The 26,303-nt window shown below is 44.0% G+C and overlaps 1 protein-coding gene across 1 annotated transcript in view; it reads right to left on the reverse strand.

Annotated features, from left to right (window-relative positions):
* The window catches only part of LOC142955019 (plexin-A1-like), a 134,554-nt gene that overhangs the window by 20,581 nt on the left and 87,670 nt on the right, over positions 1–26,303 (reverse strand). Inside the window, exons 10-19 of the mRNA XM_076096400.1 lie at positions 23,812–23,908; positions 21,381–21,571; positions 14,908–15,059; positions 12,145–12,268; positions 11,856–11,992; positions 9,052–9,219; positions 6,012–6,105; positions 4,694–4,930; positions 2,751–2,894; positions 1,297–1,531 (exon numbers count right to left, since the gene is read on the reverse strand). Of these exons, the coding sequence (XP_075952515.1) occupies positions 1,297–1,531; positions 2,751–2,894; positions 4,694–4,930; positions 6,012–6,105; positions 9,052–9,219; positions 11,856–11,992; positions 12,145–12,268; positions 14,908–15,059; positions 21,381–21,571; positions 23,812–23,908 (1,579 nt within the window). The remainder of the gene's footprint in view (positions 1–1,296; positions 1,532–2,750; positions 2,895–4,693; positions 4,931–6,011; positions 6,106–9,051; positions 9,220–11,855; positions 11,993–12,144; positions 12,269–14,907; positions 15,060–21,380; positions 21,572–23,811; positions 23,909–26,303) is intronic.

The raw sequence follows: 26,303 nt of genomic DNA on the forward strand, positions 1-26,303 counted from the left end.
CAGACTTTGCCGTTCACTTTTCTTCATTCATTCAGCCTGAAATTGTGTTCATTGTCAGCCAATTTTCTGTTGGAATTGATTCCGTGTTGCCCTAACCCATCGTTAGTATGTCACGTAGTAGAGACTTGTTTATTTTCTTTAAATTGATAAACAACAACCTGTACATCTGTGTCATGCCTTTTACATTTTAATTTTTCATGGATGTCGCTAGGTAGCTAACAAGCTATGGAGTAAGATGATGTCGCCATTTTTAATCATGCCTGCAAAGCTCTGATTGGCCAGCAGCTTCTCTCCAGTTTCTGGCCTTTGTGATGCTTGACCCATAACTAGGGGAGTCAAGATATGTTGGTCACTATTGCAATAACTTGACCATTCTTTTTGTATCTTTCCCCGATATTTATTGTTTTAAGAATACTGATATCTGTCGATATCGTGTCTGAGCTAATATTTCTATTTTTCTACATGTTAGTGCTTCGCAGTAAACACCTTGATCACCCCTACAAGTACCTACAATCAATTGACATTGTTATATTTGAGGTTTACTAAAGCAGTGCAACACGTGAAGTGAACTCTTATTCAAATGTAGTCTGATGATCATAGTTATCAGTATTCTCCTTCTCTCTTTCTCCCCATCTGCTTCTCTCTCTCTTGCCAGACAAACCAGTAACGGCATCAGTAGGCTCTCAATGGATCCATGCTGTTTACTGCCAAATAGATATATGCTAATGTACTGGTGTGTAAGTCTCTCTGCCCCTGCTTCAGTCGTTGCCAAACCCCTCCCCCCTTACCATACCTCACTTTCCCACCTCTGTGCCCTGTATCTATCTAACCTCCATCTCCCTCTCCCTCTCTCAGTGTGGATGGTGGTGAGGCCAGCCAGGCAGCTCTCTCATGGGGTGGAGAGCCAACATCTGGTGGCTGGCTCAGATCAAAGTACTCCTCTGGAAACACACCAACACACACACACACAGGCACACACACACACACTGCTGCCACCTAACAGCAGGGGGACAGTTGGCAGCGAGAGGCTGGGAGAAATAGAGAGTGAAAGAGAAAGCAGGGAGAGAAATGGATAGGACTATTGAATGGGAGTAGTGGAGCTTTTGAGGCAAACTGCAGCAATTTACAGAAAGTTATTTGGGGACATGGGAGTTATTTGGGTAAAAAGATGAAGAGAACCAAGAAGTGAGAAATATGAAAAGGAACTAGGAGAACACAAGCACTATAGAAGTAACTTGTGAAGTTTGAGCGGTCAGCGTCACGCCTCTCTTATGACCACGTTTTGTCAAAACTCACCTTCCTTGCACTCAAGGGCCACCCTGGACTCTAGGTTGTCCATCTGCAGTTGCAGCCGTTTGAGGGTGCGGTCGGCGTCCCGCGACTTCCTCTTATAAGCAATCAGCACCACAATGATAACCAGCAAGAGTAAGCCGCCACCTCCTCCGATACCAATGATGGCAGGCAGAGTGAGCAGGCTGTCCGAGTAGATCTGCAAGGTCCCCGGTGAGTATTCAAAGCCTCCAACACGCACCTAGTAGATGGACACACACAGGAAAGTTACATTATCTTGAAACTACATTAAAATAAAAAGTGGGTCTGTTTGCAGCAGTATTTGGCAGGGTTCCAAGCTGAAGCTGTAAATCATTTTCATTCAGAGTTACATGAAATAGAAAATACATTAGATGTGAAAGTCTTACAAATCCTACAGGCCCACATCTGGCCACAACTACTTTAAATCCAATAGTGATGAAAAAAAATGCTGCAAGGTGCCACAGTGCTAAATCCCATATTGCATTTATACTGACAAACCAAGCTGTGTCGTGTTGAGCCAAGTGCAGGCCAAAACTCCTCAAAACCCTTTATATCTGGGTTGGGGGAGGCAACATCTGTGCCCCCGGGCCGTCTTTGGATCCAGTGATACAAGTACACACAGTCACACACCCATCTGACTTTCAGCCATATCACATCAAAACAGTTCTGGTTTGCAGAACACATGAATGAGAAAAAACCGTTGGGATATGGTCCCCCCCCCCCCCCCCCCCCATCTTTTTTTTCTTCTTCTTTTATTCCATCTTCAACTGGCTTACGTCTATGAAATACCAAATGGAGGGTAAAAATAGACACAGACCTCTCACGCCCACTCGCCATTTTTTGGTCTCTATTGAATATCAATACTGTTCAAATCCCAAGGTGGATGCCAGCCAAAAGAGACCGATCAAAAGCTTCTAAGACGTAAATACAGTCACAAACAGTGCCAACGGTGTAAGAGACAGGATGTGTGTGTGTTTGTGTGCTTGCAGCTATATGAATGGGGAAGAGAAATCTAGAGTAATTAAAGAGATTTAGGTCTGATGGATGGGGAGGAAAGAATGAGTTGAATGAATAAAAAAGGCAGGAAGTGGATTGACATAAAGAGGGGGGATGAATAGCACAGCGGAAACAGCACTGAGAACAGGAGCTATAGAAGAAGAAGATGGGCTGAGCGGCTGAAAGAAATGTGAAAGACAGATGCTCCAGAGGTGGCAAGGAGAGAAATCAAGTGGGATGACGAAATAACAGGTACTTAAGATAGTAAAATTGAACCTGGGAGATGGATGATGCTCATTTTCAGGTTTGAATCCAAACACTTTGCCCTGGATGGCCCCATGCTCTGCCCCGTGCGTGACATATCAAGTTAACTTAATAAAGAAACACACTCACATGATGGGAGGACATTCAGTAATGTAAACAAATATGAAAGTTTTACTCACAGTGACTTTGTGTTCTCCGGTCAGGTTGGGCCATTCACACAGCAGCTGGCTCTCAGACAGGGTGAGAACGCAGGGCGTCTCCCCGATCAGCACCGTGTAGTTCAGCTTAGCGTTTCCTGGGGCTGCGGGAATTAGGTTACGGCCCTGGAAACAGACACACACACACACAAACTTCGGTTACTTACATAAGATCTAGGTCTGAGGTGGTCCACACAAATAGAATAATAATTACAGAGAATGAATGGAAACTGATTCACTGACTGTGATTTATGCTGCCAAAAATCCCCCATACTTGTTTCTGATTGACTGGCAAGTGTCCGCCAGGTGTTCAGCCACAGCGCTTATAAGTGTGCAAGGTACTTTAAACTGCAGGTAGCCATAGCAACTGTGCCACTGCACATAACTGACCGGTCAGGCATCAAAATATGAGAAACCTGTGCACATTCTAAGTCTTTGATATTGCTCTAGAGGTAAAAATGTAACTTGAAATACATTTTGCCAATAAGAAATTTGATCATTTGATCATGATCTGGTGGATAAGGCCTGGCACAAGCATAAATGCAGGCCAAAGACTTTAAAAATGTGTTGGGAAGTACAATAAATACATCTCTTCTCCTCTGCTGCCTCTACCTACCCCTCCTCATCCTAACTCACTGTGCTTTGCAGAGTGTGCAACTGCGCTACCGCGCTAATAATTGCTTTAAGATCTCGATGAACATCTAATTCCTCCACAATTACTTAATAGGATGCCGTTCCTGTGCTGCTTATTATTGCAATTCTTTACACGGAGCACGGTGGGGCAATCAGAGCTTTTCATTATGGAATTATATGTAAAGTTACAGGGGAGAAAGGCACGTGTCTTCATTTCTAAAACTCCACCCTGATTGGCCGAGAGAGAAAAAAGGCTTTCGTTTTCCATGAAATTGCATGATCATTTTCTCTCACGCTCCTGCGTCTTTGAAGTTCAACGGGGAGAGGTGAAATTACATAAAGACAGAGCGGGGGTGGGTGGTGCAAAGCATTTCTAAACGCGCTCTGGATTCAAATGCATACTGCTTCTATGGCTCAGAGTAAACATGGCTATGAAGTCTCCCTTCAGAAGTTATCTGATAAAAATCTGAGCAGGTGGCATAGCAACGCGTGGGTCCACTTTATAAACATTACTTTCCTTTGCACCTGATATTAAAGGAGGCGTTATGGAAGAGACTTCTGTTTTTTTTTCTTTCTTAAAGGTCTCCAAACCTCAATGGAGAAAGCAGGCGAAGAAATAACATCTTTCAAGGTTGAGGCACATCTGACAGACGGCTGTGTTGAAAGAAAACTCAAAGAAAGAGGAAGAAGGTAGCCAACGTTCTGTACAGGAATGTTTCCAGCAAACGCTTTCAAATTCCTGTCAGCCTGTTATCAGTTGTGTTGGATGCTGACTGGGAGGTCGCTGCAGCATTTTCTAAAATAATTATTTGTTAAATTGAGCTTTTTAATGTTGCTTTCAACTGAGCTTTAACACTCAGCTACCCTTCTTTTGTCCTGGAGTCCTCGTGAGTTTTAAGACATTTATCCCACACCTTTACAGAGCAACCTTCGATGAACAGCTGTGATGCAAAACCACCACAAACTTCAACCTGACATCATTCCCTCAAACGTATGAATAATTTCCCCCCCCACCCATGCCTGGTCTACTGTGAAAGGAGAGAGGACAGACATCAGAAATAAAATGTGAAAGGTGATGCAAAAAAGGAGACAGAATGCAACACAGAACAGAAAAGATGTAGAAAGGTAGAGACAGAGGAAGAAGACGTGAGAGTGGAAACTGAAGAAAAAAAAAAAGATAGATAGAAAAGTCAAGAGAAGAATAAAAAGAGAAAGGCTGTGATGGATGTAAAGCAAAGCTAGATAGAGACAAGGCCAAAACAGATCAATGCTAAGAGCACAAGGCAATTTACCTTGAGTATGAGTGGTGAGCCGGGCTTCAGCTCCAGCATGCCCGAGGGGCTCAGAGGTTCGAACACGGGGTCCGGGTGGTAGCTGAAAGTCTCGTTTACCACCAGCACGGAGCGCACGTCGTCCATGACGAAGCCGATCTCATCAGGACGGCTGCCCGACTCCGAGAAGCTTTTGTCAGATCCGGCCACAGAGGGCGCCAGACACACCATCACGGTGTTGTTCACAACCGTGCAGTTCTGGAGAAGGAGAGAGAACATACAGGAAAAAAGGAAAAGTGAAAAAAGGCAGGAGGGAACGAGAACGGGGGAGAGAATATGCTTAAGAGCTGAAACAAGTTTGACATGGTGATTTCCCTTTTTTATCAGACAACGTTTCAACCTTGTTTACACTGTTTGCAGTATTGGCAAGAAATGTAAACAAAGTACATTTTAAAATAATAACTCAAAAGGTTGTCTTAACAATACATAATCAAAAACACATATAACGGCTGAAACAGGGTCATGTGATACGAGTGATTAAATGTCTCCGTAATGACATAATGAGGAAGAGGCTGGCTTAATAACATCAGTGTTGTAATCAGTGTTGATATTATCTGGAAATCCCCTGTGGGGTTCGACACTTAAATCAGTCACCGAAGAACAAATTAGACTGTAATGACTCACAGAAAAAAACGGAGAGGTCAGCCAGTAGCAGTTTACAATGACACAGCACGGCTAAAGAGATCTTTGAATACTTTCACAGCGTGTTATAGCCTTACATTGTGTTCTATATGTCACATTATGAACACTCACACACACAAAGGGTGTGTAAAATCACAAAGGCACGGAACACAACTGTGTTTATAGGTCAACAGAAACATTAACCAAGCTGAATAAAAATGACTGCAGAGAGGTTGACAAAGGAAACAGAAGGGATATTTTTACTTTCAGCCAAGAGCGGGAGAAAGGTTAGCTAAGCCCCGTGGTGCTAGGTGAAGAGAGGGGGATTTGCCAGAGCCGCTTTATTGCTGGTTGACATTTCAAAGGTTAAACTGCTAAAAGGAAATTCAACATCAAAAACAAACAGAAAATGGGCCCTTGGCTGGTTGACCGACGGGTCAGGTGTGTGCGTCCGTGTCTGTGTCCCAGGAGTGTGTGCATTGCCTGAAAATGAGTTTTCCACAGAGAGGGAGACAGCGGAGGCAGTGGGTGAGGGAGAGAGAGAGACACCTGTGTGTCTATATTGGTCTCACTCCGTCTCACTTGCCAAGTCAAGTCACTGCTTTTTTTTGTTTTGTCAATAAAAACTGTGTGTGGGTGCCTGGATCCGACCACTTACATTTTCTGACTTGGCAGCTCCATACTTGGCTCTCATTTTGGGCTCCTTGATGGTGGCCAGATTGGTTCCAGTTATGGTCAACATGGTTCCTCCACTAAAAAAAGAAATGGCAACACTTGTTGTAAAGACATCAGGACAAACACAATTATACAATAGTACTTGGGAAATTAAAACAATTCCATGTGCACTTGTGTGTGTCACACATCCATGCACCTCCTGCTGAACTTTTTCGGTCTTGCAGGGTCCGAGTGCAGCCTATCAGTCGAAGAGGCCCCTCCAGTAAGCGATATACCATTAATGCTCGCTCCTGCTATAACCTTCCGCCTGCTTATTCACGGGAGCCCATTTTCAGGTTATGATAGCAACGCTAAAGCCCCTTGCATGAATGTTAAAAGCGGCTTTAAACCGATATGGAGGCTGGAGGGAAGAATGAGCGAATGTGTAGCATTACTCCTGAGAGCCGAAGCTTTTGGCCTCTCCTCCGCACCTCTTGAAAGCCAGGGGAGATATTTCCACAGCGTATTAAAGTTGCACTGCAGTATTTTTAAGCATGAGATTCACTCGGCGAATGCACCGCTGTCAGTGATCTGACATGTTCCGTAACCTTTACACCTGTGACCTATTCGGGTCTATGTGACGCTGACCAGCCGAGACATGGGTAATATGGGTGAGAGTCCTATTCCCCCCACAATGCCTCCTCGACAGCCTCTGCTGGCCTGAGAGGCTGAACTTTATCTGATGTGAGGCGTTCTGACAGCAGCTAAATAAGTTAACATACAACCTAAAAACTGGAGAGGGGTAAGGCGAAGCTTGAAGCCTAGTGCGACTGTGAGTCACCACTGGCACCAAAGAACACACACAGCAAATGATACGCTGGCTGGTATATTGCTAGGTTTCATACAGGCAATGATACACCAAAAAAAAAAGCTTATTCTGTGTCATTATTCAAGTGCTGTAAAGCCTTGGAAGAAAGCTCTTCTACGTGAATATCAACCATTTCAGAGGCTCTGGCGTTTTTTCTCTCTGAGCAGTGGCAGCTGAGGACTTGTGATCTACTCAGCCAACATAACATCCATTCCATGATGGAACGAGAGCATCCTTAAATGTAAAGATACACGGACACAGTTCCCACAAGACAAAGCATCCACATCCAGGGGGTTGGCTGTGTTTTTCTAAGGCCAGATGGAGCCGGTATCTAAAGCCAGTCCCAGGCCTGGCAGATGTCGAAGTGGTGAATAGAGTCTGGTGTGAAAAGTGAGCAGACAAAAGGAGATTTACATACAGTTACACCTTTGTTGGCGGGATAAGATAGAGCTGTGAACATGTAGAGGAAACTGTGAACAAGAAGCTCAAGATCAGTAAAAATCTGCTTTGTATCAATATGTAGCAACACTCAACAGAGTAGTTCTGTGAGAAGATAAGAATCCTTTCCACACACACACACACACAGTGCACACTTTAATGGTGCACTGAGTGAACTGTACTACACTGTGTAAACAAAGTGGTGTGTCACGCAATGTTCACAGTGCCATGCGTGTCTGTCATCACCACAAAAGCCTCTTCCTGAAGGGAGGGGAACAAGTCTGAGTCATGTCAGATTTGTGTTTTGGAAGAGGGAGGCTCAGCGCTGTTTGAAATCGCCCCGTCAAAAGGGTCACGAAAGGGGACGCGGTGACAAAATAGCTCGGTAAATAAAAGCGTGATTGGCCTGGAGAACAATGCACCTCCTCCTCTGGGAGCGCCGAGTGAAACACCAAACACAAGCCGAGTGCCGAGGTTATTTCCCCCCCCCCTAAGGTTGGAACCAACACTTTCATTCTCCTTTCCCCTTGCCAACCCTCGACTACTTTATGCATGCCATTCCAAATGAGACTTCACACCTCTTTTGCATGACAAGAGACTTTTTCCTCCCTGCAGAGTTTTAAACGCGGCTCCCATTTTCACCTCAACCACCTGCGATGATGCAGAAGTGGATTGTTAGACTGTTTGAACGGACAATGTGTCCGGTGGAAAAATCTAATGTGGGCCCTCCTAAGAGGTGATACTAAATAAAAACCTGGAATATACTGTATAGAGTTGCTCTAATTACAAAACAAGAAATATATATAAAAAACTCACAACATGTTCCTGGAATTATACTTTTGAAGTAAATGAGACAGTCAACAGTGTGTGTGTTTGTGTGTGTGTGTGCTGGCTTCATTTCTGAGCTGAGGAGTAGAAGAGTTTCTAGGTCATGCAAGTGAGCCCATTAGCACTTGGTAGCTCCCAGCTTTTTTATTTTTTATTTTTTCCTCCACAACACAGCTTGTGTTTGCACAAGAAGTCTTCCCGTGGGTATGTAGTCTCATTTCAATAAGTCAAGTAATATTTACAGATACATCTCTGCTGCAACTCATCAACTGTAGCAGTGCACTGCTTCAGGAGCCTCCATTACTGCTGCTCCTGCTCTTGAAGATTTACTTTTGAAATGAAAAACAGTGTGAAAATGGAGACGAATGTTTAGTTTTTGTCTTTCAGAACCAGCCTATGCTTGCAGAATATTACATTTATCAAATTGTACAGAGAGTTCATCTTTCAGTTTAGTTGACTATGCTCCTTGGAAAAAGGCATTAATGGTTAGCACATCCACCACCAGGTATTAATAATGTATTGATGCATTTGTATCTGTTCTATAGAAGTACATCAAGCAGAATCGCAAATCAAAAACTGTGTTGATGTGAACTACAGATAATGAAATAATCATGACATTTTGCATGAAATCCGACAGAATTGGCTACATGGCGCAGCAGAGCTTGAAAAATACACCAATTACTCCGATATTGCCCAGTTTGCAAACCCATCCTCTGAACTATTCACCTTCAATTCCTGTCAGGGTTGACATGCGCAATGCAGGAAAAAGCGAGAATTAACCAATCATGCTTGGGTTTTGAGATCGCTGTAAGCTTCTATGCAACACAGACAATCCTTGACGTTCATACAAAAAGGTAAATTTTTGCTGCAACCGGACTATCTGAGGGAAAAGCCCTTATTGTGTCCTCACCTGGCGATACTCCAGTCGGGCTCGATCTTGAGGATGGTGGGATCGTCAGAGTAGTTGAACTTGACCTCTGGGTTCCTCAGCTCAGCAGAGTTGATGTCCACCATGACCGGGGTGGTACCCGCGGTTTGCCCCGCCGGAGTCACGCACACTATCTCCTTGTTGCTCCGCCTAGAACGGCAGGAGATGAAGTCGGGAGGACAGGAGAGAAAGAGAAAAAGAGATGTTATATAAAAAGGTTGCGGATGGCCTCTCTTAAAGTGGACTGTTGAGTATTTGGGAGCTGACTCTCCGACAGACACACAGAATAAAAACTGAAGTGAATCCTTATTATAACCCTGAAATAACTCATACATTATTTATCAGATGTGACAAAAAAGAAAACACACACACACACACACACACACACACACACAGTGGTGACACAGTCGCCTATCCACATGGCCGACATCTTTCAGTCTGTCCAGCCGTGGTTTCATCAGCCTGAATCACAGAATGATGTATTTCAAAGCTCTCTGTCTCTCTGTCCTTCCCTCCTGCGCTTTCTCTGGCTGATAGATCTGAAGTGGCAGATCAGGCTGGTCGTCTCTCTGTGTGATGTAACTCCCTTCGTAGCAGACAGGCAGCCAGCTGTGACCTGCTGGGAAACTTTGTACCGCTGCCAGAAACTTTGTGCTCCACTCCAGTGGCTCATTCCACCGTCCCCTACCCCTGACAGGGGGACACACTGCTGACCGAGCGGCGGGAGGGACAGCTCCCTGTGAGACAGCAGTGTGTTGAGCAGGTGTGCTTTGACTGTTTGGAAGTATGGATTTGCATATAAATACAGTGTGCAGGTAGAAGATTAAACATTGTGCGAGTATGTGTTTTGTGTCAGTCGTCGTCTGCTAACATCCTACAGAGCACCGCAAGTGTGAGCAAATGGGGTGTGTGCATTGCGCAGGCATGATGGCAGGCGGCGCAGTGTGAAATTTTGAACACGAGTAGAACAAGCTGATCCGTACACAAATCCTCCCCCGTTATCTGCTGTGAAAGTGAAATCCACAGAAAGACAGGAGATGGTGGAGAAGATGAAAGAGTGGAAACCCATTCTAAGCCCCGCGGCTTGCGACGGGGTGGGGTCGGGTTTGGATAAACGAGTGAAAAACGGTGAAAGAAAGCAAAGAATCGGGGGAATCGGGCGTCTTTGTCGGACACATCTCGACAGCGTCCTCAGACTGAAACGGGACTGAAGAGGGACTGAAGATAGAAGGAGAAAAAAATAAAGGAAGATATGAAAAAAAAAAACATCACACACACATTCTGCTAAAGTGCTGCGTTTCCACGGCAACCAGTCTCACAACAGCGTCGCTGCCGAGAGCGTCTGTGGCGCCGCGTACGTATTTTTGACAAGGTTGCGGCCGCACAAAGGAAAGCCAAGAGGGGGATATACAGAAAGAAAGAAAAGAGAAGGAAAGAAATGGGGTTGCAGGCGGAGATAAGAGGATGAGTGACTTGGGGTAAATAGGTTTTGATTAAAGCGGAGGCCCCACTGAATACAAAGACACATTAAAAGAGATGGACTCAACCAGTTCATTACTTTGGCCATAAAGGTTATTGCTGCTCAGCGAATGAAAGGCCAAGACTATTATGTTCACCTTTCTCGGGATGTGCTTCAGAGCTTTAAATTGGCCTTTACTTTTTCTTTTGATATGATATAAAAAGAACTTGATCGGTCCAAGCTCATTAGTTTAACCTGTCACTTGTTGCCTGAGAGAAGGGAACCACTATAATAAAAACACCAGTGTTATAGAGAAATGTGTTCTGAAAGAGAAACAAGAAAGAAACAAATAAGAAAAACCCTGGACTAGTGCCTCAGCTACACTGGAACAATGTATGAGGAGTGTAAACATATTCTCCCTGTTGTTCCAATATTCACCTTCATTAGTGAAGATTTTTCCTGGAAAGTCCTTTCAGTGTTTTAGTTCACTGACAATCTTTTACAGTTAGGTTTCCTCTCTCTGCCATCTGCCAGACACCATACATGAGTGGATTTAGTCCAGAGCTCAGTTCTCTGTCACTTTGCCAGGAACTCAAGGAAACAATTGAGTCCTCAGCTCAAGGAATTAGAGTCATATAAAATGTGTCTCCTCTTCTTGAAATCTTGGCACAATCTCTTGCAGAGTGAGTGACAATGTAAGATAACAGTGGCAGATTATTCTTAAAAAACAAAAAGTATTAATTTTTTTTTTTTTAAGTATTTCAAACACGAGTTTAAAGCTGGAAAAATCGGAGTTTCCAATTGCATGCAACACTATATCGTTCCTTCCAAATTATAGTCATATATCTGACAAAATGTGGGCCATGCACTTAAGTCATTCACAGCACAACTGAACAATGATATCAGCTTCCCGGAGAAAGGCTACACTGTCATTCTCACAATTGCTGTGAATTACAGTACTGCAGGTCATCTTCTTGCCGGTAGCCTTTTTTCAGACCTTCTGCAAATCAAAAGGCAGCAACCAGGGGGGGAAAAAACAGGTGATTTTCTTTTAAAACAGGGAATAACTATAATTATCAAAACACAGGAAAAAGGGAAAGATGGCAGAAGTAAAAGATAGGTGGGGGAATTATTAGAACTTGTAATGATCTTCTGAGGAGCATAAGCCAAAAAGAAAACTTCTGACATCTTCTGACAAAAACATGTGCATGCTAAAAAAAAGCTAATTCCAATAATTTGATACGAGTTGTAAATCAAAACATAACACTGGGGTTGTCATCAAATATGAGCTCACAATTCAAATGATGTTAAAAGTGGATTCACTCACCTCTCGAAGCGACAGGGGTGAAGTCCTATTTTCACCGCTACAGCACTGCCTGCATTGAGATGACTGCCTTCAATGGTGATCCTTGTTCCTCCGGACAGCGGCCCAGTGGACGGAAGGACACGGGTAAAGTACGGAGACTACGGAGGGACACAGGCAGAGGACAGGTGGATAAATAATGGCTGCAGAACTTCAACAGAGATGTTCAAATACAGTATCAAAATCATCCCCCAAAAAAAGACTTATCTTAGCTGTAACTTTGTAGCAACGCTCCTACAACACGCACACTTACCACAAAGGTGAAGGCCTTGGTGGACACTGCTTTGTAGTCGGGGTGAGTGCAGTCCCTAACACACACTTCTACCTGAGCCTCCTGCACCCTGTAACCTGTTGCATCATTCAGTCGGCACACAATCCTGAAAAAGGGGAACACAGAGGTGGAAAGTCCAAGTCAAGTCAAGTTCCAAGTCAGAAATAAATACCAATAGTTCACAATAAACCGTTTCTGAAGCCACATTCATAGAAATAACAAAAAGGCAGAGCAAATCTACTGGAAGGAATCTGCAGTGCTAAGACAGGGCGGAGTTTTCTGTGCGCGTGTTCATGTGTGCGTGTCTGCATTAGGGCGTGCTATAGAACTAGAAGCCTCGTACTTGGCCCTGGGTGCTGGCTGACCAAATGAAAATCCACTGGAGAAATGATTGAATGAGGGGACGAGTGGCAGTGTAGCCCGCGGGGAGAACACACACGCACACACACACACTTACTTCATGTTTCACCCACTGGAGACACACTTGACTGTTAATTAGCCAGAAAGAACGAATGAGACAGAGAGAAAGGGCAATAGTGCAGAGGAGAGAGGGAGGAAGAGAAGGAGAGAGAGAGTAAGAGAGAGAGAGGGTTAAAGTGGGAGAGGCTGATTAATTGAACAAGCTCATATCCTACACATCTCCTCAGCTTCCCTCCCTCCCTGAGATGAGTTATTAACTCTCCTGCTTCCCATCCTCTCCGCAGGTGACCATGGCAACTGCGGCGACAATGAATTTCACATTCCGATGCCGTGTGTTTCCATTGTTTTTATTTCCCCCTTTCATTTATTCCCAGGTCTCCCACTATGACAGGGCCCGTCATTAAAATGCTGGACAGCTTCTCAGTCAGAAACTGCGGCTTCACTTGCCTCATTACTGCACAGATGACAGGTGGCTACATTGAGCTGTTATTACGCGGTTAGAAAGACAGAAAGTTCACGGTGCATTTGTAACGACGACAACATTATAAATTATACCTTCCTCAATCAAATAACTGAGGTGGAATGTGATGGTAAAAAATTAAACGCATGCCAAATTGGCACACAGAAACTACTCATAAAACAATAAAAAAGAGGTTATACCGGGTTATGTTTCTCCGCACTACTGGCTATCACTTACTTTCCTCAATGTGGAATCAAATCCATCTGGTGAATATTTAATGACCGAGGTGAATGACAAGCCTACTAATTCTAAAAAGGACCAGGAGTGCTGCATTTTTTTGCAATTCAATTTCAACTCCCGTCACAAAGACAGGGAATGTGGGAATATACGAAGTACAAGTGCGAGCTGAGAGAAGGAGACAGCCAGAGCGAGAACACGCGTGTCTACATTTTGCCCAACAGTCAGCGCACCTCCTTCTCTCTCTCCCCACCAGCTGACCTCTGACCCGTGCTGTCAGTCCCGTTACCCTGGCCTGTCTCCCGTGCTGCAGATCCAATAGGGTCACGGGAATGACGAGAGAAACCGGGCCACTAATGGCACCGTATGGCTAACATCACGTTTAATTAGCATGACAGCCTCACTGCAGGCCGCGCCCTCCTCCTCCTCCTCCTCCTCCTGCGGGTGCTATGGCAACAGGCCAATGCTGCGTTGTGAGGTTGACGGGGTTAAACGTAGACACCTTGGTGATTTGGATGTGAAAAAGTTAACACAGAATCCCCTAATGTTAATCCACAGCTACACAGGCGAGGGTGAAAATGGTCTGTTCTGTGTGAATACAATATAAAGGCGGACATGTCATGTGCTGGTGAGAGCTGCAGATCCCTCTGTTGTCGTGGCCGTCAAATAATCAAAGTCACATTTCTTAGTTCCCTTCTTAGCGAGGGGGCAGAGAGAAAACTAAATCTGCTGGGACTGTGCTGCAAAACTCCGCAAATGGAGCATTTGTGTACAAATGACAGCTACATAGTTGGTAATGGAATATTCAGGACAGCTCCGGCTGTGATGAGCTTCCCCCGATGTTGCCTCGACCTAAATTGTATTTTCTCTGCTTCTGGATGAATTCAACATAAATTAGAGAGTGTGACTCATCATGTAGTTTCACAGAAGGCCCAGATCTTTCTGGGTAGCTATAAAAGTGCAGTGCCAGCGTCACACTGGCGGTGGTTTACAGTGTTTTTTTACGTTTATAATGAAATTAAATTTATGATTCCCATGATATTACTGAAGAAAAATATTGCGATGAGGCAACCTGTTTTAGGTTAAAACAAAGAGTTCAGTCATACTCAACAAGGACCTATGAATGTTTACTACGTTTCTCAGAATCTGCGGCACCCGGCGTGATTCAGATTTTCCCAGAAAGCAGTAAACATAATTTAATCAGTGGGAGCGTTCACATGACAAGCTTTCATCTGTGGAGTTTTTAGAAGACATGTACCACCCACTTCAAATGTCATTAAATTTCTCTCAGAATGGGCCAAATTAATTGTTGGTTACATGAGGTAATTCGATTCTGATTGAGCTATTATTCTGAGTATTAGTGATACGAAAGGTTCCACGTTAACTCAGCTGCTGTGAGATTTACATGCACAAGAAAAGCATTACCAAGCACAGCAGGAGGCTGCTCGCAAATAATTGGTTTTGTTTGAAAGAGGAACGAGGTGTATAACCAGTGGAGTTTTTACTGACACAGAGGTCTGAGAGAGAGTTGCAGTGTTGTGCTTAGCACTCAGTGTCACATCAATATTGGACAAAGACATCCATGAGAGTGAGGGGTGGAAGTGAAGACAAAGATAGTGTCAACGTACTGCTCAGCACTGATGTACTGGTCCTCCTGAGGGTTGCAGGCCACCTTGCCGATGCGGACTCCGCTCTGGATGTCTTTGAACTGCAGACCCAGGTTCTCGCCCGTGATGGTCAGCATGGTCCCTCCCTGCCTGGGCCCCGTCTCCGGCGTCAACTGGTCGGAAGAACAAATTAGAGAGGACATATGTTAGCCGGAACAACATATGGGACAATTGATTTAACCCAAAGCAGTACATCATAGACAATATATTGTATGTCAGCATGAATGACAGTTCACTTAAGTCATTATGGTCATCTCTCATTCTTAATAAATCTAATACTTAAGTTGCTACCTCATTAAGTTAGACGAAAAATGACCTTGGATCCATTATGTCCACCTCAACTCTGTCAAACATTCACAACCCGCCAACTCACACACTTAACCTGGACCCACCCATCAAGCCCTCACTTACATCTCTCATTTAACCTTGTGACGATTAATCTACTGAACACAATTACCGCACACAGCGACCTCTGCTCCCTGACTTCCCCCTAGAGGTCTGCAAAAGGTGTGCGGTGGTGCTAATGGCTACCCGAGGCTAGCGTAGTCGCTAATCACGGCCCATTCATCCAGCCCACGACAATGGCCCCTCTGGTAATCAGTCATTACTAGCATAATTAGGGCTACAGCTAATTGGATTAGAACCTGGTGGGGTGGGGTCTTTTGTCGCAGCAGGGTGGGAGGAGGGTGAAGGGGATGAGAAGCTGATGGTTGGGTGTCGTGGAGTGGGGGTGTGGGTAAGGTCACCCTTTGACCTGCCTTGCCGTAAAGGAAAGCTACAATGGATGATCCCTGATTAAGTTCCCATCAGCCTGATATTTCCCCTATAAGTATGAAGCCCCAAATAATATGACTATATCCACATATTATCTGTTTTGTGTAGAATAGATAGCACACAAGAACAGAGAGGGGGGCAAGTGGCAGAAACCACATGCATATTTTAAAATATATATAGGTTTTTCAACAGTTCCGGTCACACCAGAGAGTCGAAAAGAAAAATCCATTTGTGTGCTGTTGCAAAATTGGTTGCGCTGCCAGCTTGGTGACATAGGGACTAGTTGGTTAATTTGTCACACTTGGCCAAAGTCGAACTTTACTCCAAAGCACCATGTAAATTGACTGGACCTCTATTGGCAAACCCACTGGCAGCATCAGTGCAAGTGAAATGATGTTGGTTGTAAATAATGGTGTGACTGTGCTTTAAGGAGAAATACATTTGTCTGTTTCAAAGTAAAAAAGAGATGAGAACACAAATGCGGAACAGGTTAAAACAGGGATGAAGAATGAACTGGTGACAAAACTTATGGCAATTCGCTCTGTTGCTGTGAGTTACAATACCACTCTCACGTATGTACAGTAAACATGAAGCTACCGCAAGCAGACGGTTAACTTGGCCTTCTAGCATGTGTAACTTCATCAAATATTTACTGTTCAAACATAATAAGATAATAAGATATTAATCTTCTTATCTACCTCTCTCCAAGAAAGAGAATAAGTGACTTTCCAAACTATTTCTTTAAGTGCATCTACTGTCTCACATATAAATTAGATCCACACTCGCAACCTGCTCTCCACAACTCTATTTCCCCGCCTGGTACCCGACAATGATCCCCAGTCTAACATCATTATAGAAAAGGTGGCGGGCTAGTAAAAGCCACAGGTGTTCAGGACACCACTAACAGAAACACACAATGGGAACAAAGCCCAGTGTCATGCAGGCCAGAACTGAAATGCCACAGTGATACAATTAAGGAGTGTTTCCCATCTTAGAGCAGCAAGGCTTCTGATGAACATCCCTCCTCCTTCCCTTGCCCTTTCCCTCTTCCTCTTCCTCTCCGGACTTCTGTCTTCTTAATTCACTCGCTGTCTCTTTGACAATGTGCCTGACTGCTTATGTTTTAGCTGGAGAGAAAAAAGAGTGAGTGTGGCACACAGTTGTGCACCAGTCAGAATCTTCAGATATGTTAATCGAATCTCTGTCTCTATAAGCACTGGCTTATCAAAACACACGCACACACAAGTTGTTACATCACCAACTAACCAACACAAACAAAAAGCCCTTTTTGATAAAAGCCACCAGCCTAAACACTCGCTCCATTCTCTTCTCGCAGTCGCGGCACTCCACACTCATTCAAATTCCCTTTTTTCCCTCTTCGTCTCCGACTTGTCCCGTTGTGTCGGAGGCTTTGTGTGAGGCCTATTGTGGCCGGCTGAGCGGCAGTGCACAGATAGCATCTGCTAGTTATAGGAAGAGGAGGAGGAGGAAGGAAGGGGGGAAGCAGGGGACACAGAGAGAGAGAGATGATATGAACATGGCCTGAGGTTTCTGATGTCTATCTGAGATGTGAGAGACTCGGAAAAACAAAAAGTCACAAACAAATCGATGGAGGTAATGAAATGAGTAATGACAAGGATAATATAGTCCCTGCCACTAAATGTTTACATGTGTACAAGTCAATAATTATATGATTGAAGATGTAAATCCGCACAAACATTCAGAACAAAACTGTGACCGAAGTCAGAATCAAACCGGAGCCAATTATATTCCTGTAGCTGACATGTTTAGATAAAAAGCTAAATTTAGACATCATATTAGCGGATTGTTTCATTATTTCTGTGAGACCTATTGTTTTGCTCTAAAACACGAGCGACAAATCACAGAGGCCTGGTCAATACAGAGCTCTAAAGAGAAAGACATCTCTCTTGACACTGGCTGACAGGAGGAGGAAAGAAGAGGGGAAGATGATAGAAGGACAGGATAGATGAAGGACGATGAAAAGGGAAGGAGAAGAAGGACAGTGTGGGAGGAAAAATGTATGCGTAGGGAAAGTGAAAAGGAGCGAGGGTTGATAAAGGTAAGGAAATGTAAAACAGTTGAACATGGGAATGAGGGACAGGGGTTACAAGGAAGAAAAGAAAGTGACAAGAAAATCAAGCGGTAGAGAGAGATAAAGAAGTCTGGCAAAGGCCAATATTGCAGCTTAACAATACATGAAGGAGAAATCATTGGCCTTTTGCAAGTACCTAAGCTGTGAAACGAGACAAAGACTCGCACACCGACACGATTCCATGCAATATCAGACAGATTTTAGGGCACACAAAAAACACTTTTTTCATACACAAAAGAACACAAAGAACAAAGCACAGAAGTGTGCCACATGCTTAAATACCGAAAAGCACACACACACACACACACACACACACACACACACACACACACACACACACACACACACACACACACACACACACACACACACACACACACACACACACACACACACACACGCGTTTTAATTGGTTTCTAAGGGCTAGATGTAATGCTCTTCCTGTCCCCTAGGAGAAGGCAGGCAGGAGATGATGGATGATGGAGGGCCAGGCAGCATCCAAGGCCACTACTAGGACACTGCTGCACTACACTGGGAGACAGCGCCAGACAGTGTGTGTGTGTATGTGTGTGTTTGTGTCACTGTCTGTGTGGCTGTGAATGTGATTTTGAGGATACCATACAAGCCACACATTGTAGCTTCATGTTTATCTCTGATTTTAAACATTTCATATCGGAATCTTTCAGAGAGTGTGTATGTTTGCCTGTGGGAACCGGAGTGTTTTCTGCTTTTGCGGGTGTGTTTGTGTATGCTTTCACAGACACACAAACTGTGTGTCTGCTTGTTGTGAAAGGAGAACTAATTAATCTTAGTGCACAATGTCAGTGTAGAGAGAAAAAAATGCAGCACAATAAAAAGAGCACTTCAACAGCCTCACAGCTAAATTCTTGGTCTAAAACCAATCATTTAGAGCCTAAAACATCAATTGCCATGTTTGGAAAACAGCGCTTGGGTGCCAGAGTCATTAGTGGAACGGTACCCAACTGCACACTATTGAACAACGTCAAATGGGCAATAGCACACTTGCAAATGACACCAAACGGGTTCAACGCTTGCTGCTTTGAAAGCTCTGGATAGATGTGTGTATGTGTATAATATGTGTCTGCATGTTGCGTGTTCAATCACATAGTGGCGGCCGTTCAAACACACACTCTCTCCGGCCCAAAAGAAATCAGCGGCTAATCCGCTAGCTGATGGCCACACAACAGTTGTTGTGCTGCAAAAATGAACCAAGCAGCCTGAATAAACCAAAAAAGATGGGTTTTTTTTGTTGTTGAAAAAAAGGCCTCAAACAGGGAATGAGGGATTTGAATGAACTGATGGAAAGAAGTAAAGTAATATTCAATTTGTGATGCTCTCTGGGAGAACTGTGAAATGGCAGAAGAAAAGGGAAAGATTTTCTTTGACACCTGCAGATGATCTTTTGGCATTAATGTCACACTGTAAATGTCAAAAGGTGGAGAGAAGAGGTGAAGCTGGCAGCGCGGCTGGGTGATAACGCCTCCTCCAGTGCCTCTCTTTTTCTATTCTTCTTTGTCTCCTCCATGTTCTCAAACCTGCAGTACATTTCTCCTCCTGCTGCTTTTGAAGCTCTTCTACGCCTGCTTTTTGACTGCCACCAACATCTTGCCCCAAGGCCAGGATTTACCCCTCAATATGCATGCGAGAGGCACATGCTTGCATGCACACACACACACACACACTCACACATCCTCACCACCTCATACACCCCCTTCATCTCTCTCATACATACACACACACACACAACCCAATTGCCTCTATGCGCTTGTTTCAAAGAGATAACTGAGGCGAGCAAGAAGAGAGAGAGAGAGCATTAGCGAATGGATTTATCTATGTGCCAGTGCCCCAATTATCCAATATTGCCATTACGCATTCAGAGAGACGGACCCATGTCACACAGGAAATGTACTGAGGGCTCCAGCCATACAAGTCTGCATCGGTGAAATGGGCATGCATTATAAGCCATACATATATTTCACACTCATTTAAATGGAGAGAAATGGCACTCGTTTTGACTGAGATGATGATTCTTCTTACTTTATATTAAATTAAATTTAAAGTAGAAAAAAAAAGAAGAAGTGTTAAAAGCTTGAGGAGGAATGACGGAGAGAAGGAAAAGAACGGAAGAAGGCAGAAGGACAAACGAGGGCGAGCGAAAGGGTTGAACGTCCAAACGCGTCTCACACAGTGGCGCGTGGCTTTCAAACCGGGCTGCGTGTGTGTATTCGTGAGATCGTGCACGTGTGTGTCAGTCCCAGTGGTGAGCTGTAGGGACGGTGACCCAGGTCACAGTCAGACGAGGACCACCACCACGGTTACCCGGTGGCAACAGATGGGAACGCCATGGTGTTTAGACGCCTTGGCTCACCCAGCCTGTCAGATGCACACATGCGCGCACACACATTCAGCCCCCATGGTGGAACACAATTAGCACAATTGCACATTCTCTGTTTCTTTGTCACCCTCCTGCGCGCACACACACACACGCACGCACACACTCTACAGACAACCACCCGCTCTGCCTCCTCAGGTGTGTGTGTCAGTGTGTGTAGCCATCATCTCTAATCATGTCAGTGTGTTCAGTCTTGGTGTTTGTGAATTGCCTCCTCCTGGCCGGCCCATCTGTGTTGTGGTATCAGTCACGGCGATGGCTTCTAAGTTGTCTATCCTCCCTGCCGCCTCTCCTCCTACGATGTCCCCTTCACTCGCTGAGGCCAAAACAATGACGCAGCACAGGTAGGGATTTCTAATCTCTTCGGTTGGAAAACTTACTAATGAGCTGACTTTGGCAATGCTTTTGATTGATTGAGTGTCTAAAAGGCAAGTCTTCAGTTTCAAAGTTTGCTGAACAAGAAATAATCACAACCCCTGTTACAAAAGGCATACTGTCACTTGAACCCCCCTCCCTGCTGACCCCTGCCTTGTTTGTTGTTTTCGGAGGTCGAGTTGCTGGGCAACGCACACCGAATAGCAGCTAAAGTGTCTGCTTTAACTTTAGCAGTGGTAAGAGAAGAGTTTTTCCTGAACTTGGATTTAGCAGCTCCATGCAATGTTTATTTTAGAGTGGGCTGTTCCCTGGCCTCACAGACCTTGGGGTGTTAATGTGTGTGGCGACGGTGTCGGTTAAAATCTTTGACACAAAACAGGATTAACTTCAAGAGGTTATATTTCTATTCATGTAGTGACCTAGAAATATATATATATATATATATATAAATATATATATATATATATATATATACACACAAACACATTTCTGCTAATTTATTTTCAAACTTATAAGTAAATCCTGAATAAAAATGGTAATATAGCTTTGGAAAGTTACATTTTGTTGTTGCACACTGACTGCATTAGGGTGTGTGTTGCTGCATGCCGAGCACCTTCAATCCAATTCAAAGGGGTGAGTTTGTACTTGCGGGTACATATGTGCCGGTAGGAATGCGTTACATTGCCGGGCTTCAGGAGGATACTGAGCCGCTATATGGTGTTATGTGGTTGAGCATGTGTCGTTACTATCACGCCTTACCTTGATGATCTTGGGGTGTGCACAGCGGCTGTTTCCTGTGGTGGCGTGCATCCAAGTGCTTTCTGGAGGAGTACACTCCTGCCTCATGGAGCACTTCTTCTCCTGTACGCACCAGCCGCACTCAAACCTGGGGTTTGCCTTCAGACACATCCCACAGCTGTCCCTCAGGGCATAGCACTTATACAGGTGGGCTGGTAAGGAAAGAAGAAAGACATTTAAGTAAGTAGAAATTATTATTGGGTGGAATGAGGAAAGGGAGAAAATTAAGTTACCTTACCATCAATATAGTTTGTATTGAATATTGCAGTACAAGCTGACTAAGTAAACGCACAACCCAAGGGGTAGAAGAGCTGGAAAATCAACCCAATACCTTCACTGTAAGTTTCTCAACTTCCACACAAAAAATTCCAAAACTTATTCAATGTCACTGAGACTAAGTTGAGTTAAGGCACTATTTCCCAAAGGCCTTAGGAATTGTGCAGCGGAATCTTTTTTTTCCTCTCTCTGCTATTCCATCCCCAAATCCCATTGGTCATGGAGCAGCTTTAAAGCAACCCTGTAACAATTACTGGCTGCTAAACGTCTCCTCTCTAATTACATTAACATATCAGTATTTAAGACAAGCGAGCATCGCTCACGCTCCGCCAGATGATTATCGTGATTGTGAAATAGGGAGGGGGGCAGGCAGTGAAGAGAGAGAGAGACCGAGAGAGGGAGACATCTTTGGGCTGCAGGTCACCTCCGGTTGCACTTCAGGAGATTTACACTTGAGGTAACACACAATGCATAGACCCTGCTGCATCTAACAGATGCCCATTAAAAAAACACTTTGTGTCTGGATGAACCATTGACGGTCAAAGCATTTCTATGTTGGCTCTATGAATATATACACCCCATTACTGTGGATTACAGTGGGGTCCCTATGTTCATAAAAAATACATCTGGTAAAGGTTACAAACGCATCCATATAACATATCAGTCAGAGCCAGCAGCCTGAGGAATATGTGAAATTTGAGACTTCAATATCTTGATTGGTAAATTTGGACTACAGGGAATGACGTATATAAATGGAACAAAGTGACTCTGAGGTGTTACCTTACAGTACTGACAAAATAGAAATGATCACTGCTTCGCAGACGATGTAACATCTTCTATTCTGAAATACTGCACGCAATCTCCTCGCGTCTTTAAACCATCAAAGAGCAACTAACGGCACCAAACAAAGCAGCTCCCTCTGTTGTACAAAACCGTATCGAAAGCCGCATCGAACGCAGTGGTGGCTGCGGATGATGTTACTTCACCTCACAGCAAGATAATAATGTTACAGACCCCTGCTGTGCTGTACAAGCCACAATAAGTATGGAGACAGCACTAATAAGACTGTCCTGCTAGTAATTATATCCAACAGACATGATCTCATTGTCTTCTCCCCCAGCAGTGCATTGAGCATGTGTATGTGTTTAATCACTATCCTCTTGGTCCTTTGTTTAGAGGCCGAGGTGGGGTTCTACATTAGTGTACATATAGTAATAATGTACTGTCTAAAAGTGGGTATAGATACAGTAGTGCATACATTGTTAATAATTATACCCGTCAACCTAAAATTGCACAAAAGGGTTGTAATAATACATCCCTCTCTCAAGATATTTTACAACGTGACCGTATGCATCGTGGAGCTGAAAAACGGAGCGCAACACAAAATAAATGTTAGGAATAGGCTTCATCAGTCGACTTTGATCTTACTTCAGTTTGTTTTGTTAAAATACTGTTTCCAACGTCAATAATGAACCTTCAAGCTAAGAAACAATATTCCACAGTTGGTGATTATCAGTGACAGAAAATCCATTATAATGTTTTATTTTGGGGAAAGTAACAAGACCTTGAGCTGCTTTCTTAACCGAGAACCTCTGGTCTGATCTCAACACTGCACCTATTGGCCTCATTACTTTGCATAACGCAAACACTGTAGATCCCCAACTGTTCAACAGATTCAAATTGAATGCTACACTGCAGAGAGAATGTCTGTGTATAAATTTTTATAATTTTGACACTGGTTCATCAGTCTGCTGAATAGGGCACTATTGCAGTCTCCCGCACACAAATACACTCACACAGTGTTGGAGCCCTTTACAGACAAAGAACATCAATTTGGTCAAAATATAAATTATTTACTATGGGGTTGTAGCTGTTTTGTTTTTTTCCTGGATCCAACTTTTTTGAGATGCTGTATCAGCCGTGACTCAGCTGAAGATAAAACAATCTGACAAATCAACACAGCTTTTGAAATGGGATTGATTTGACTATATAATGTCTGATGTTTAAAGGCTAAGACACATGACAGGATTCAAGAATACTCTTCTCCTCCCCTTTAATTTGCTCATGCTGATTGAGACAATGAGGGTCGATAATGTTCGACACCACATTAACTCACCTTGGATAATGAAGGGGTTGTCGATGACAAAGTTTCCGTTCCAAACCACAGACAAATCCACTGGCAGGTCGCTGATGTCATTGCCCTCATAGGCATACTGAAATACAAAACGTCAATATTAGCATTCACAGTGAGTCACATATCCGTACCTCAACCAATAATTCTCCTACACCAATAACATCATTGTAAGACATTCTCAGTCTTTTAATAAAATATTAAATTAGTGAGCGAGAGAAAAATGTGCCAATACCAAGAGCGAGCTCGGTTCAGCTAGTGGCTGGTAGTAATGTCATATCCTGCGGTGCTCACACAGTTGAAGGGCCATAAAGATGAAAGATGAGAGACGGGCTATATTGTGATTTTAACACGCAGCACTTCCGCCGCTGCCTGGCAGAGCACAGAGTTGATTAAGAGATTGGAATCCCCATCACTGTGTGACTCATTCCATTCCAGTGATGAATGAAAAGCCTAATATATCTCCAACAATAATATTCTCATCTAATTTCATTTTTTGCATCCTGAACTAATAAGAGTTGAAACGTAATTGACTCGTCGTCGGCATAATCACTTTAATGGAATCGCTTTAAACGAGACAACAAACAAGCTTCACAAGCGGCGATGTGATGGCGGTGTGTTAACCGACGGAATGAAAGAAAGAGGGCTCTTGTGAGACCATTCCCAACATCCGAACAAATAAATTATCAACAACGATCATCACTGCCAAATAAAATGCAGCTTTAGAAGTTGCATCGCCTCCCCAATCCTCTCTCTCACACACACAAATCAGCCAAACACTGAGGTAAAGAGCCAATCATCTCGGTACTCATTCATCATCTAGAGAGCCCCACATCCCCCAGTCGGAGAGACATTATGCATTAGTAACTGCTCCATTCATTAGTTGTCTTTTCGATACAACATGAACAGCTGCTAGATAGCGAGAGAGTGTTAGCTGGTAAGACTTGAGATAGGCCATGTTAACCTAATGCCTCTGTCAGTCAAAGGGTGCCCAGTCAGCCTCACTACCACTGGTATGGTCACTATCTTCAATGACCCGAGGCTGAAAGATAGCAGGACTATTCTCTTCTAGTGGAGTGGTGATAAAATCCAATGTGAAAGCCCTGAGCCTGAGGCTATGGGGCCCTCACAGATTGAATCTAGCTACGACTTCGCCACTATGCGATACCACTCCAATGTGATACTGTGAGATTTATCTTGACATCTTTAATAATAGTGAATTGGAATGTATTTGAGGGGGGAAAGGGCCAAGAAATGTGCATAGAGAAGATAAGAAAATGAGAGGACATGGCAATGTCACAATGTGTGAATGGCTGATTAATTCGTTCTTCACTTCTTTGCGATTGGATGATTTACATTCAGCAGGCGCTGAAGGCCGAGATGCTGATATCCAAATGAAGGAAGATGTCTCCATGTATCACAGAAGAACTACTACTTTGCTCTCGGAGTTTGTTTTAAGGGGAAATTCTTAAAAAAAAAAAAGGTTTTCAGGCGCATTTTGGTGCCATTATTTATTTAGTAGCCATGAACTATTAAAGAGGAAACTTTTACCCCTGAGTAACTCCACCTGGGAGCTGGCCTGCACAACGACAAACACGTTTTTTTTTCAGAAAGTTAGAGAGAGCTAGTCATCTTTCATGTAACGACTAATATATACACAGCATATTAATCAAAAATGAAAATGATCACTAGTTACAGTCCGTCATGATTATTTTGAGAGAGAGGTACCTTCCCCTTTAAGGCCAGTGGACCTGGTATCTTAGGACAAACAACACACGGCATGCCAACTCTACTGCAGTGTGGTCATATAGAAAGAGGAAGCTAAGGTTGAAGGTGACAATAAAAGGGCAATGTGAAAAAGCACCAATAATACTGGACAGAGTGCAGGAAAAAGAGGGGAGAAAAGCATCAAGTGATGGTTAAAAGACCGGCTGATGGGATGGAAAGACAGAGGTGGAGTGTGCTGGGACAAGAGTGCAGGGAGCAAAACAAAAAGAAGAAAAGATGGTGGAAAAAGGATGACAGAAGTGGAAAGGGAAAAGAGGTGGAGAGAGGATGATACAGCAGGGGGAGGGTGAGGTAGAAATAGTGAGGGCGAGCTGGATAGAGAGAGGTGATTGTGTGTTATTCTGTGGACACCATTCATTTACACATGGTATAAGAGGCCGCGGCTGGCCTGTAAGCGCCTGAGCTGGTGGGGGCTAAAGTGAAATTGGCATTTTCAATTTGTTCCCTGACATGTCTGCCTTGGTCTTTTCACACATTCCCATGCCGCCTCACCCTCTCTCGCAATCCTCCCCTCCACCCCCTCCTTTTCCTCCCCCCCCCCTCTCTCTCTCTCCCTCTCATTATTCCTCCCCTCTACCTCTTTACAAACCTCCTCCCCGTTCAATCTCAGTCAGACTTTCTCTCCCCTACCTCAATCCCCCAGAACGCCCACAGTCAAACAAGGAGAAATGGAGCAGATTCCTTTATCG

Source organism: Anarhichas minor, unplaced genomic scaffold (assembly GCF_050575085.1).
Source record: "Anarhichas minor isolate MPS153535 unplaced genomic scaffold, ASM5057508v1 ptg000021l, whole genome shotgun sequence".
In the NCBI taxonomy this organism is placed as follows: domain Eukaryota; kingdom Metazoa; phylum Chordata; class Actinopteri; order Perciformes; family Anarhichadidae; genus Anarhichas; species Anarhichas minor.